General features: G+C 37.3%; 1 protein-coding gene across 1 annotated transcript; it reads right to left on the bottom strand.

Annotated features, from left to right (window-relative positions):
• Nucleotides 1–5,068: 5,068 nt before the first annotated feature.
• LOC106013212 lies at nucleotides 5,069–7,181 on the bottom strand. Its single transcript, XM_013088308.2, has 4 exons — nucleotides 6,978–7,181; nucleotides 6,556–6,687; nucleotides 5,836–5,929; nucleotides 5,069–5,435 (listed from the first exon to the last, which is right to left on the bottom strand). The coding sequence occupies exons 2-4, from the start codon at nucleotides 6,586–6,588 to the stop codon at nucleotides 5,158–5,160; spliced, it is 405 nt and encodes a 134-aa protein (XP_012943762.2). The 5' UTR covers nucleotides 6,589–6,687; nucleotides 6,978–7,181; the 3' UTR covers nucleotides 5,069–5,157.
• Between the last annotated feature and the right edge of the window lie 7,850 nt (nucleotides 7,182–15,031).

Here is a 15,031-nt window from a genome sequence, read left to right as displayed (position 1 = left end):
ACGCACACACACACACGCACGTGCACACACACACACACACACACACACACAAACATGCACACACACATACATACACACATACACACACATACACACACATACACACACATACACACACATACACACACATACACACACACTTACACACACACATACATACATACATACATACATACATACATACATACATACATACATACATACATACATACATACATACATACATACATACATACATACATACATACATACATACATACATACATACATACATACATACATACATACATACATACATACATACATACATACATACATACATACATACATACATACATACATACATACATACATACATACATACATACATACATACATACATACATACATACATACATACATACATACATACATACATACATACATACATACATACATACATACATACACACACACATGTACACACACACGCATACACACACATACAAACACATACTCACACGCACACACACACACACACACGCACATAAATGCGAACGCGCGCACACACACACACACACACACACACACACACACACACACACACACACACACACACACATGGCCACACGAAGGTTTACAGTCACATACATAATGTAAATGAACAATAATATAAGCAATAATATTGTTAAGCTAGATGCATACTCCGTATTCTGATTGGAGCTCAATGGTATTCTGATGCATACTCTAAAATCGTATAAATACTTATAACAAGATGGTTAAGATAGAAGAATTTTGATGAATGATAGTAAGAATGACCTTCCGTATCTTTCTTAGTTACAGATCAGAAGAGTAGGTCTTTTACTGGGGCTCTCGTGGCTACCGGGTTCGAATCCGGGTAGCACCGAAAAAAAAATTATTCTCCTTTCACCTTCTTGCCTGCTCTCTAACAATGGTCTGTCGTCTGCTTTCGTCTTCATTTTCTGCCCCCACCCCATCACCTCCTTTGCCGCCTCCTCTGAGCTCTTGACTCTTTCTGCAGCCTTTCCACTGCTACTCCTTGGCTCCTTCTTACAGCTGTCTTTTAGCCACATCCCTGATCTTATGGTAGGAAAGATCTACACCTAGCCTTCTCGGACAAGATCGAAAAATCTCGAAAGTCCCATGTGCAAGTTGCCCACGTTAAAGATCCCTTGGTGGTCTGAAATCGATAGAGTAGGCTTTGGCGCCACCAGGGCAAAATTCAAAATTTCCTACCAACTGAAAAAGTTAAATGTGCCCCGCACTCTCATATGACCTTTGCCGTTGCGAGCGTCGTAAAACATAATAATAATAATAATAATAATAATAATAATAATAATAATAATAATAATAATAATAATAATAACAATAATAACAATAATAATAACAACAACAATAATAATAATAATAATAATAATAATAATAATAATAATAATAATAATAATAATAATAATAATAATAATAATAATAATAATAATAATGATAAAAATAACAATAATAACAATAATAACAATAATAATAATAATAATAAATAAATAATAATAATAATAATAAATAAATAAACAAATAAATAAATAAATAAATGACATTTATATAGCACTCAACCCCGACCAAAGTACAAAGGCTCTGAACGCTTTACAATACAATGCAATGTACAAAAGTAACATAAAACGTTGTATTTTAATCAAAAGAAAAGCACTCCAAATATTCATCTTGTTACTTTAGAAACAGAAATGACTTCAGCTGACATTTGGAAGAATTTAAAAAATGTGATCTCTCTTAAAGTACTTGGCAAAACATTCCAGATCTTAGGGCCTTGATATTCAAATGTCCTTTCACCCTTTGTTTTAAGTTTCATAGATGGTAAAAGAAATTTCTTTGTGTCAGCTGATGACCTTAAACTGCGAGTTATAATGTACAGATTTGATAAATATGATAGCGCATTATCATTCAAGCATTTGTGACATAGGGTGGCCAACTTGTACACAATTCTTTTCTCAACAGGGAGCCAATGCAAAGTTCGTAAAAGAGGTGTAGCAGAGTCTCGCTTTCTTTTCCGTAAAACTAAACGTGCAGCATTGTTTTGGACAGTTTGAAATCTTTTAACTTTGTCCAGTGATATTCCCGATAACAAGGAGTTACAATAATCAAGTCTTGATAAAACTAAGCTCCTCTTGTATAATCGTGTTCAGTTATTCCCCACAGCAGACTTCTGACCTGTGAATTGAAACAAGCTGCCTCTAAAACGATCTACATGTAAATTATGCTGTAAAAATATTTACTCACTCAGTCAGATTTCAAGGTTTACACATAGAGGGAACTTCCCAAAAGCTTCATCAACATTAGACAAGAGTGTCTAAAAGTGTAGATTGCTCGTGTGTCTACATTTCATGTTTTGACAACGTAATTGGTTTGTTCTGTCTTAGTAAGAACAATTGTGTGAAATAATGTCGTTGGTTTCCTCGTGGACTACTAGATGAAATGTTCATGTCTTATGAAAAGCAAAACTTGAGAAACTCTGTTCTTTCAAAAACGTTCTATTCACACACCATCCAAGTGTGAGTTTATAATACGCGCCTATTTAAGACCATAACAATAACCAGAAATCAAGAAGTCTTTTCAAGCATTTCACTCTCAAGTACTAGTCCTTGAAATCCTGAAATATGCTACAGTCTGAGCTTTATATTTATTTAGGGAGTGAGATACATTTATCAGAGCTCAGTTCAAAACAGAGATATAGAAAGATGTTTCCATTCTTAACGTTTCTAAAACCGTGGTAGAGACATGAAAAAATCTAGTAAAACAGCACCATGCATTAAAACCAATATTATTATGTTCAAAAACAAAGGATCCAAATCCTAGTCTTGCATAATCTTGTACAGATATCAGTTATTCCACACACGTAATGTCTGACATACGAGTTTAAACACACTTGACCGATCTACATGTAAACTATGTTATAAAAATGTTAACCCAGTCAGTCTGACTCCAATATTTACACCAACAGGAGGAACTTTCCCTCATCAAATATGACGTGAATGTCTAAAGTGTACATTTCTCTTGTGTCTGTTTATTTTTCTCTTCGAGCTAGGCGTTAAAAACTATAATATTTTTTAAAGAACGTTAATCAAACGTGCGTATTTAAGACCATAATAAAAATCAGAAACCAAAAAATCTTTTCAAGTATTTCACTCTCAAAAACTTGTCCTTGAATTCCTGAAATATGCAACAGTCTGAGATTTATACTCTTTAAAGACGGTCAGATACATTTTTCAGAGCTCAGTTAAAAACAAAGACATCATGAGATATGTCTATTCTATTTACTGCACTTCTAAAATCTGCGTTACATTTTTGAAATCTAATAAAACAGCACCTTGCATAAAACCAATATTCTTATATTCAAACACAAAGGATCCAACTCATAGTCTTGTACAATATTGTGCAGTTATTCCACAGAGTTGACACAAGTTGCCTCTAAAACGATTTACATGAACAAAATATTATCAAAATATTTACTCTGTCAGTCTGATTTCAAGGTTTACACCACAAAGTGAAACTTTTCAAAACCCTCACCAACATAAGACTGGAGTGTCTAAAGTGTGCATTGCTATTGTGTCTGTTTGTTTTTTCTTTACGACCTTGGTATGAACGACTCTATTGATTTCTTTTTTTTTTAACGATACATTATTCTTTTGAGATCATTTATTGGAGTTTATCATATGTGAGTATTTAAGGCCAAAGCAATAGTCAGAAGTCAAAGAAGTCTTTTCAAGTATTTCACTCTCAAGTACTTGTTCTGGAACCACTGAAATATGCTACAGTCTGAGCTTTATACTCTTTTCCGGGAGTGAGATACATTTGTCAGAGGTCAGTTTAAAACAGGGGCGTAATAATTACAAATAACACAGGTCCAACTCCTCAACTGGACGTTCTTGAAATGTGTGTGTCTGGAGAGTCTTCACGGTTCTCCATCTTGTTGGAAAAGTTCACTTGAAGAAGAAGGTGTGTTTAGTCGGAGGCCCTGAATGTTTAGAAATTCACAATGTACAAGGGGGCGGAAAACTTAGACCACACCCTCTGTTCTAGTAGTAAAGTGTCACTTTTGTATCCCATTTCACCGGTCGCTGATCACCTAAACAACTGCCATGAACCTCGGTCGAGTCACTGAGCCATGTTCCTCTACCAGCCTGTATTCATGCCATGAGCTTGGCTGTATCCAAATTGGTGTCCATGAGAGAACAGAATATCTCTCCATTGGCGCCAAGTCCAGTTCCGGCGCTGTAGGTCCCAAACCAATCAGCGCTGTGTGAGCCATGTCGTTAACCCGTGTCGTCTTTGACGCTCTCTTCTTTGAGTCGGGTCAACCTCAGTCCCGGAGATAGTAGCCCATAGCTTGCATCTCTTCATCAATCTCCTGAAACTGTTCCAGAAAAAAACAACGTAAGATTAAAAAGATAGCTCTGTTATTTATCACTTTTTGCTTTGTTTTCTTTTGTTGGGGTTTCAGACAAGTGTACTTATGATGACGTGAGGGTATCGGTTCCAGTTTTTTGCCTTAGGGTAATACCAAAGATCGTGCATAACAAGACAGTTCACTCCTATATTTGAGTCAATTAAAAAAGTATACTCAAAATTCGGTTGCTCCCTCTTTGAAAAAAAAGCGGACTTTGCGATGAGAGTTGCCTTACTGGTGTGAAAAACAATAAAAGTGAAACTAACAAACTGTGCTATTTCTATTCTTCTGGAGAAACGAAACAGAGGTTCAGAACAAAGGCTGCAGCGCCATCTGAACCAATGCGCGGAGTTCCGTGGACACTTTTTTGGCTGAGTGAATTATCTTGTTATGTACAATCTTTGACAATAGTTTAAAATGTAAATAGACGTTTACGTTAGCAAAAGAAAATCTTGTATAACTTACAATTTTATGTAGATCAATAGACTGACTGGGTAGAAAAGAGAGAGGAGAGGGGGGGGGAGAAAGAAAGAAAGAGGGAGAAAGAGAGAGAGAGAGAGAGAGAGAGAGAGAGAGAGAGAGAGAGAGAGAGAGAGTGAGTGAGAGAGAGAGACACAGAGAGACAGAGAGACAGCGAGAGAGTGATTGGAAATAGAAAGGAAAAGAGACAGTAAGGCAGTAATTGAAACAGAGAAGAAGTGAAATCACACAAAAATCATCCTTACCATAGGACTAGTTCTGCTTATGTGGACCCGTGCGACGTGGTGAGATTCCTCATGTTCATACAGCAGTGGCCCCTGTACTACTTGGGAGGTGGGTGCGGCAGCTCTGGTCTCACTCTCACGGGTCTGTACTTGCTTAAAAGGCTTGACCACTGCCCCAGGACAAGCAGAACTGACAGGTGAAGTGACCTCTGACTTGATCAGCATTGAGTTGACCAACTGACCATCGGGCAGTGTCAGATCCACAACACAACACCCACCTGAAACAAAATGGCACATGTATGATAATCCCATCATTGTCTGTATACATTTAATTCATTGTTCAGAAAAAGAACAAAATGTTTGACGATAACTGAGCTGAAACGCAACATTCATACTTGTCCTCATCTTCTTCAACATATAATTCAAATCGAAAAACTATAAGTCTTTTTTTTTTATTCATTCCATGATTATCAATCTTTTACGACTAAGGGACATTTCAGTTAAAGTTGTAATTGTTCAGGACAGCTCTAATCTTTATACTCCTTTGTTTAATTCATGTATCTGGTGAGCATTTATTATTAAAGTTTTCAACATACAACAGAAAAAATCCCTTGCAGGCCTATATGAAGGAAATGTTCTAAGTGCTAGTTCAAACTTCCAACAGAGAATCAGTCTTACCTGCATGGTGAACAACTCTCGCCACAAAGGTTTGCTTTTTCCAGATCCCACGGAAAATCTTCTGTATATCTGAGAGCCACGAGCCTTGGCGGTCCTGGAGAAAGTTTAAAGATTGTTACTTCCAAATCATTACAAGTTTACATGACAAGGAGACAGTTTAAAGATTGTCACTTCCAGTCTACTACAAGTTTACTTGACAAGGAGAAAGTTTAAAGATTGTTACTTCCAAATCATTACAAGTTTACATGACAATGAGACAGTTTAAAGTGTCATTTTTAAAGACATTTAAAGAGGAAGATAGCTGCTTTTGACCTTAAACTAAAAGTCAGTTGCAAAATGAGCGAAGAGGAACACCAAAACTTACAATGTCATTTTTAAAGACATTTAAAGAGGAAGATAGCTGCTAGAGAGAGAGAGAGAGAGGGAGAGAGAGAGAGAGAGAGAGAGAGAGAGAGAGAGAGAGAGAGAGAGAGAGAGAGAGAGAGAGAGAGAGAGAGAGAGAGAGAAAGAGAGAGAGAGGGAGAGTGAGCGAGATAGAGAGAGAGAGAAAGAGAGAGAGGGAGAGAGAGAGAGAGAGAGAGAGAGAGAGAGAGAGAGAGAGAGAGAGAGAGAGAGAGAGAGAGAAGGGGTGCAAAACAGAAAAAAATATAAACAAATTAAAGAAATTAAAGGAACAAGAGAAATAGAACTGAGTCAAATTATTTTCTTAATTATATTTACCTCCGGCTTCCTGAGCTTACATGGCCAGGCCATAGGCGGTGTGTTCAGCACCAGTTCTTCCCTCGGGATTTCCCTCACGGAGTCCAGAGACACCAGCTCGCTGTTTCCGAAGTCGATAAAGTTGACTCGGACCTGCAAGGCCAGCACACGTGTGATTACAGCAACAGTCACGGAGTAGTTGAGTTTGATAACAATGTTTATTAATCAAAAGAAAAACAAGAACAATTTCAAAGTGTTATAGCACAATATCTTAAAAACAAAATCTTCCCATATCTGCGTACAACAAAGTTCTAGACTGTGGCCCACTGTGATCCTAAACACAGTATTTAGTTGAGGCACATCTTCCTACATTCACAAGACAACTCAGATACAAGATTTCTACGGCCCTGGTCTATGCGACAAGAACAAAGGTCAGCACTCACCTGATCTTCTCTTACGTCTTCCACCTTGGCTCTGTAACAGCCTTTCCCACACTGTACTGCAACCAGACACCCAGTTCTCACATCCTTCTTGTCCACAGCTGGACCGTCCTGTGTTTACAAAATGTTGGTAAAATGTGATTAACATTCACAAATTTTAAAAGACGATGCGTTTTCATCACAAACAAATAATGAAATTGTGAAAATTGTTTCTCAAATACATGTACCATTATAATCTCTCCTCGCTCTAGATTCGCATACAGCATACTTTTTCTATTTTTGCAATGCTGAGTTTCGATACAGTTTCCTAAAAGGGGGGGGGGGGGTAACGTTCTGATAGTTTGAAAGTTTAATGTGTTTGTCTTCTTCAACTTGCTTTTGTCTTATTCTTATTCTTACAGCTCACAGTAGTGTGCACGCTCTTACCACTCACAGACACCCCCCGTGCCTCACCGACCAACAACAACAACAAAATATAACTCATCAGACACACCCCCTCTGCCTCACCGACCAACAACAACAACAAAATATAACTCACCAGACAGGTCCGGTTGAGAAGATCGCCTATTTGGCGAAGATGAACAGAACCTCCGGCTCACTCCTGGAACAGACAAACGTTGTACAAGGGTTTCCTTTAATGAGTTTGTGACAAGGAGAGAGAGAGAGAGAGAGAGAGAGAGAGAGAGAGAGAGAGAGAGAGAGAGAGAGAGAGAGAGAGAGAGAGAGAGAGAGAGAGAGAGAGAGAGACACAGAGAGAGACAGAGAGAGAGAGAGAGAAAGACAGAGAGTGAGAGGGGGGGATAGAGAGGTCTAAAAAGCCAGTTTATTTTTTGATGCAAAATTGTGGTGCCAATTTCGATTCTGAAATGTCTTAAAGTGGATAATCAGCTAACTGATTGAAGGGAATGCATGATTTACTTGCAAAATAGAATTTGTTAAGACACATACGATGAAAGAAGACTTTATAAATAATGTACTAAAGTGTATTGTAGTGAGAACCGAGTCTCATCATACAGAAGACATTCAGCTGTGTAAAACATTAAAACCAAGTTCATCTACCAGACAGCGGAGTGTAAGATGTAGAAGAAAATATTGAAAATAAACTCTACACAGTCATGTGACAACACACAGTACGTACCCTATAGCAGGCAGTTTCGTCTCAGGCACTGGTACCAACGGCTCCACTGACGAGGAAGGTTCAACTGAAGAAGACAACTTCCCAGACGAGGAAGGCCCAACTGCTGAAGACGTCTCCGCTGATGAGGACGAGTCTGGAGTGTCGACCATAGACAACAACCCTGACTGAGACAACCAGGCTGGGGTGAAGTTCTCCAACGGCTGTTCCTTGACCACGTCTCCGAGAACGGACGTCTTCGTCGTTCCTCCACGACCTCTCAACAAGCCTGACCCTGCTCCGTGACTCCGGCCACGACCTCGGACAAACATCTTGGAGCTGACCGTCTTCTGGCTCACGACCAGTTTCCGGGCAGTAGAAGACTCGTCACACAACTCTTGGTACATGATGTCTCAACTCAGATGCTGGAAGGAACAATCAAAGACAACAAGGTCAATATCACGCAAGAATTAGGAAACTGGTCTTAATTTATACAAATATATTTATGTGAAGGGGCTTTTAATAGCTCATGTTAAGCGTATTGTACAGACACTTCAAGTTTTTTTTAAAGAAAAGCGTGGTGTTGTTTAAGATTTCATTAATTTGCAGGCCCCCCCAAAAAAATTTTTTTTTTTTAAATTTAAATTAAAAAATTAATAATTTAAAAAAATAAAAATAAAAAATAAATAAATATAAAACACTGGCAATGTTTTTGACACAGATATTGCAGCATATGTGAGAAACTCAACTTTTGTCTTGATTACCAGCTTTTCATACACGCAGAAATTGACAAAATTGTTTCCACTGTTGCGAGGCATAACAGCTATTGGCGTAAAGTAAAATGAGTTGTGTCTGGTTCTGAAACACTCTGTGTACTGAGTGAAAACTAAATGGTCACAATGAAGCAACAGAGGAAAATATACTACTTAGAAAATGATGCAACTTTCTTCATAACAGTTTCATCAAACAGCCAAAATGTATTTGTAGCCTAAAATCAGAGATCCTAACTGCCATTTATTGTCTTTTTACAAAATTATGTCAAGTAAATAAAATAAGTATAAAACTAGATATCTATACCTGAAAAAGTATACCTAAATACCAAAAACGAGTATCATTTTTTTTTTAATTCAGTGCCCCCGCCCCCTTCCCAAATCGGTAACGATCAACAAGTTTTCTGAGCTCGAACCAAATTCTTAGGCGACCATCGTAAAGGAAGGGACACAACCGAACGTTCTGATAGAAGATTTATACAAAGAGGCTATTTAATAGTATGTTTTCACGAGTACTTTCCCTTGTTACGCCTTCCTTCCTTTCTCTTTTTTATTATAATAATACGAGGCTGTTACTTGTGGTACGAAGAAGTTACATTGAAGTTATTATACGGATAGTTTCTATGTATTAAACATTACTCATTAACTCACATTGACCCACTTTTTAATAATATCATGAAATTTTACCTTTAAAAAAAAACAACCCAAAAAATAAACCATCCAACCAAAAACGTAAGCTTTATCGCAAAATTCAAAGTGCTAACCCAACATTTAAAATGCATGAAGAGGTTCGGGTTTTCGGCTTCAAAAGAAGAAAAAGAATAGGACTAGATCTATGGCCTTTCTCGCCAAGACAAATTCAAGATCACCAAGACAACACGAGATGTGTCTTAGGAGAGTCACACTTTGATTTGATTTCAAATCCAGCCACAGAAGTAAATAGTCTGTAGCTTTTCTAATCCAAACTACTTCACTTCGAGTTCACAAAGACAACAAGAAAGGTGTTTAAGGAGAGCCACATACTGACTGCATTTCAAAACCAGCTCCATGATAAATCGGGTGTTCAAAAGTGTTCTGATATATTATAAAAGAAAAGTAAGTAAAAAAAACAACAATACTAAGCCAGATTGACTTAACAATTGTTTTAAGATTGATAAAAAAAAAATAATGTGCAAGCCAAAAGGATATTGGTTTTGAAAACGGTCTACCGTGATGTTTCTGGAATACAGGTTTTAGGAAGCCATTGGCCATTTAAAAGAATAATGACTTGGTGTTTGTAGATTGTCCCCTTTGGGGGGGGGGAGGGCTGGCCCAGACCCTAGATTTCTTGAAAATAGTTCCGTCTGGTCACACGCTGTTGCGACTTTCTTGTAAATCATTATCTTTAACACCGAAGATTTTCTACAGATTGATAACAATGGCCGATGGGTGTTCTCAAGAGTTGAAAATAAAGCAAGGAAACAAACGAAACAGACTATAAACGTATGTTTGTGTGACCAGTAAATCTTTGTTCACCCTCAAGAGGTAATAAAAACAGAAAGAAAAAAAACAAAACAAATGGCCAGTTAAACTTGTGAAATGATAACGTGCCAATAATTTAATCCCCTCCACTCTCCCCCTACCTCCCACCACCCCACCCCAAGTTCATGACACGCCTGGTCACATGACCGAAGAGAGACCCGGGCGTGCCCGAGGCAGCAGTCACCGCTAACCAGGTGAGTGAACAAAGGACTTATATCATGGCAACATTTTCTTTATTGTGTTGGATTGCCAGATTTGTAACGGGTACACACTGGTGGACTATTGCTTAGTGTGTTAGCGTTACCCCCCCCCCTCCCCCACCCCCTCGCCCAAAAAAGAACAACAAACAACAAAGAGCTAAAAACTCGCTATGGCGTGGGGTATATCCTGGCTCTATGGTGGCTGTTATTTCTTTCTATCACAAGGAAATGGCGTCAGATTAAGTAAAACAGCTAGAGTTTTCACCATTGCAAGTACGAACTGCTTCCTAGCGAATTCAAGAATATTGACGACAGATCCCTTCCACAGTCTGTCCTATATTCTTTATTCATGAACTTCATTTTTCGGCCATTTAAGTTTGCAAGAAATGAATTGAACAATCTAGATTTAAATGAACAGCAGCGAAATATATCATTCTATAACAACCTTACAACATCATCTAAAATAAACAACGGAAAGGAGAAGACTGTAGAAAGAAGGTCTACGTTACAGAATAAAACAGAACACAATGACCGGTCTTGTTGAAACGATATAGTAACGTCATGGTGCGGCCATCATTGGCTAAGTCAACCTCGTGGTCAAAATGGAAAGTCGCCATTTTGTCATTCCTCTTCTCGTGGTCAATCATTTGGAATTAAAAGTATGTTTTAAAAGTGTCAAGACGTCATCCTTAATAAAACATATTCGTTTTTTAGAATTATTAAAAACTTGTATTACAAAACAATCATAGGGGTGTTTTCAGAAATCCCTAGAGTGGAAAACCAATTAGACCACGTGGGCAGCACCATGTCGTAAGTGGTCAAACCTAACTTAAACAATAATAATTATAAGCATAAATAAATGCATCAGATAAATAGATACATGAACAGAAAGTACTTACCAACTTGAAAGCCACAAACGCAGAAATCTTCCACAAACTTGGAAAAGAACACAATCGTCGATGATGAAAACGGAGATTACAGCTACGTGCGTCAACGTCGATGATCGATGCGATAATGAGGAAGGTACAACAAAATCTCGGGTGAATTTTTCCCGCCGGCCTCGTTTTGGGAGTGATGTTATCCTTCCGCTTAGGTAGCGTTTTCCTGAACACAAAGGACACCCTTATTGGTCAGATGTTTGGCTGATTGAGGTAGACCCGTCATTGGTCAGGTGATTTGAATACCATATATGGATTTTGATATTGCAGGCGCAGAATTGGGAAAAGGATAATAAAAATTATAAAAACAAGAATAAAAAAGATAATAACAAAAACAGAAATAAAAATAAAATATGCAATTACAACTACTATTAAAAGTAAAATTAAACTTAAACTTAAACTTAAAAATAAAATTGTAAAAACATTAATAAATTAATTTTCTAAACAATAGTGATTATAATGGTAATAACAATAATAATAATAATAATAATAATAATAATAATAATAATAATAATAATAATAATAATAATAATAATAATAATAATAATAATAATAATAAAATAGTGATAATAATAATAATAATAATAATAAAATAATGATAATGATAATGATTATACTACTACTACTACTACTACTACTACTACTACTACTACTACTACTACTACTACTACTACTACTACTACTACTACTACTACTACTACTACTACTCTATATTATATATTATTTAAAAAATTATAATGATGATGATGATGATGATGATGATGATGATGATGATGATGATGATGATGATGATGATGATGATGATGATGATGATGATGATGCTGATGATGATGATGCTGATGATGATGATGATGATGATGATGATGATGATGATGATGATGAAGATGATGATGATGATGAAGATGATGATGAATGTGGCCACGATTACCTTTAAGTAATCAAGACTAACTAAAATATATATTATGTTGATTTTATAAATCAGTTGTTGAAGTCATGCTTTAGCGTTGTGTGACTGTTACTAAAGTATAGACACTATGGGGTTTCTTTGGTACGAAGGTCCAGCCAACGTGATTGTACCAAGTACTTAAAAGTTTCAACGGTTCCTGCTAACACATTTATCACTCAGTAACCTTACCGCTATACTCTCAGAGACAGTCAATTGTTGTTGTTATAAATGTTTCACATACCCTGCACACTATATAGATGATTCAGGATTGACACAGCATCCAATCTATTTGGTAGGGAGGACCCTGAGTAAATAAAGACTACATTTTAGGAAAAAAGAAGTGGCACTGGATAAAAAATATTAATCTTTAAAAAAAAATCTTTAAAAAAAATATATTGAACTAAAATCTTTTGTCCCAAAGCGAAGTGCAACCACGATTTACTATTTTTTAGAATCATTGTTTAATTTGTTTCTTTTTTTAAAGTCCTGAACGTTGTTTTATGAAAGTTTAAGACTCTGCGACAATTTTTAACGAAATATAGTTTTTGTGTTAATTCTTAAGAATTGACAACTGTGGGCACGGTGGTGGGAGGGGGGGGGGTAGTTATCACTCTTCCCAGCCCATGCAACTAGCCCCAGGATTATCGGACCACAAGAGTCTTGCTCCTCCGTGGGAACTGCTACAACATTAGAGAAAATGTACGTGAGGAAAAATTCCTGCAAAGGTAACAGTAAGGGAGGGGTGTAGTTCTCCTGATAGAGGTAAAGATGAGTGTAGGATTAGTCTGAGAAAACTACTATTTCCCGCCATTACCCACGTGTGGATGGGTGGCAACTGTATAGGGTTAGACGTTTTGCGGCGTGGACTAAGTTTGTCAGCCATGTTTTGCTATTGGCCAGTGAACATGAACAGCAATCAACAGCGAAACTGAGTGGACAGAGACGAGTTGGGTGTTTTGGTGTTTTGGGGCGGGAGAAAGGGGGGGGGACATGGATGGGTGGAAACTGTAAGGTCGAAAACTTTTGGAGAGTTTGACCAAGTTGTCGGTCCTGTGTTTTGCGATTGGCCAGCGGGCGTGACCAGCGGTCAACCGTGAAACATGTCTGTCGTCACGGCGGCTCACCACCACAGCTACAGAGACTTGTGCTCTCAGTAACCACTGCGTCCGCCTCTTGAAAGGGTTTTCTCCTCGGCTCACGGCGCTCCGGTGTGACGTTTGACTCTCCTGGCTTCTGATTGGTTGATTGTTGGGCTGGGAGTAGAGCATTGAGTGGTGGGTGGACGATGTCTCAAAGCCAGTGACACGAATTGTTGTGGTGACGTAGTGGCGCTGTTGGGCAAGTTACATTTAAAATAGACTCTTTATGACCATAAATGGGAATTTAGAAAGATCCAGAAGTAGGAGATGGTATGGGGAAATCGAGTCTATTTATAATGGAAATGCAGTGGTGTATTTGTTTGTTAGTTTGGTTTGTTTGTTTGTCTTTTGTTTTTGTTTTTTTCGTTTGATTTTTTGTGTTTGTTTTTATAAATTATATAGTCAATGATTCTGCTTACTTGCACAGATTATAACAAAAACTATATAACTTTTATATTGAAATAAATTACTTTTCAGATCAAGCTAAAAATAGTTTCATTTCTTTTTCTTTTTTTACTTAGTTTAGAGAAAATATTGCGCTGCATGTTTTACTTGCACGACCGGAGAACACGTGAACTTTTGGTTCCTTCAGAAAAAAAGTCCCACTAAAAAAAGCAAAAATAGCATACTCTAAGTTATAAACAATGCTGTGTACACGTGGTTTACTATATGTGAGGTGTGCTGACAAAATGAGTTACTTCTCGGATTTGAGCATTATGGAAATTGATACATCAACTTGATAGGTGAAGTTTGTACAATTTGTGAGCTTGGAATGATAAAAGACACTGTAGACTTGAACAAAATTTCATCAATTGAACATCTATAAATCTGACCCCAGTTTTGATTTTCAGCTGATATCTCCATTCTTGGATCGTGACAAGTAACTCATTTTGTCAGCACATCGCACATATGTCACCACTGGTGCTGTAAAAGACATCTTGAGTTTGATAATTCCAAGGACATGATTTTAAAAAACTCTCAGATACCTGTAACGCGAGCAGTATGGTTTATCTTTCTGATAAGTACTTTAGATAAATTTCCTCAAAACCTTGATGATGTCAGTGATGAACAAAGGTTCACGATTTCATCAAGACACTCAAATTATGAAGGAATACTATCAGAGCCGATAGCATACTTAAATTATTATGTCAGATTACTGTTGGAGAATTCAAAGAGAATTTCCAGACACAACACGCTCCAGACGATCCCACAAAAGAAAGTTTCTGTCACAAACATGTTGCCTCCGACTTAGGTACATGAACTACTTTTTGATGTTGTACACAATGGCATTGAGAAATTTGACGATTTACATGATTTACAGGAATACCAAAAGGTTTCGATGTCTCACTTTTTTTTCTTATATTGAAAACAAAAGGCAGGTTATCATTCGGCTAATTCCATAGCATACAGCAAAAACCAGTGGTCATGT

Source organism: Aplysia californica, unplaced genomic scaffold, assembly GCF_000002075.1.
Source record: "Aplysia californica isolate F4 #8 unplaced genomic scaffold, AplCal3.0 scaffold00720, whole genome shotgun sequence".
NCBI classification, from domain to species: Eukaryota; Metazoa; Mollusca; class Gastropoda; order Aplysiida; family Aplysiidae; genus Aplysia; species Aplysia californica.
The sequence above is the reverse complement of the archived record's forward strand: the minus strand, read 5'-3'. Positions and strand labels throughout refer to the sequence as shown.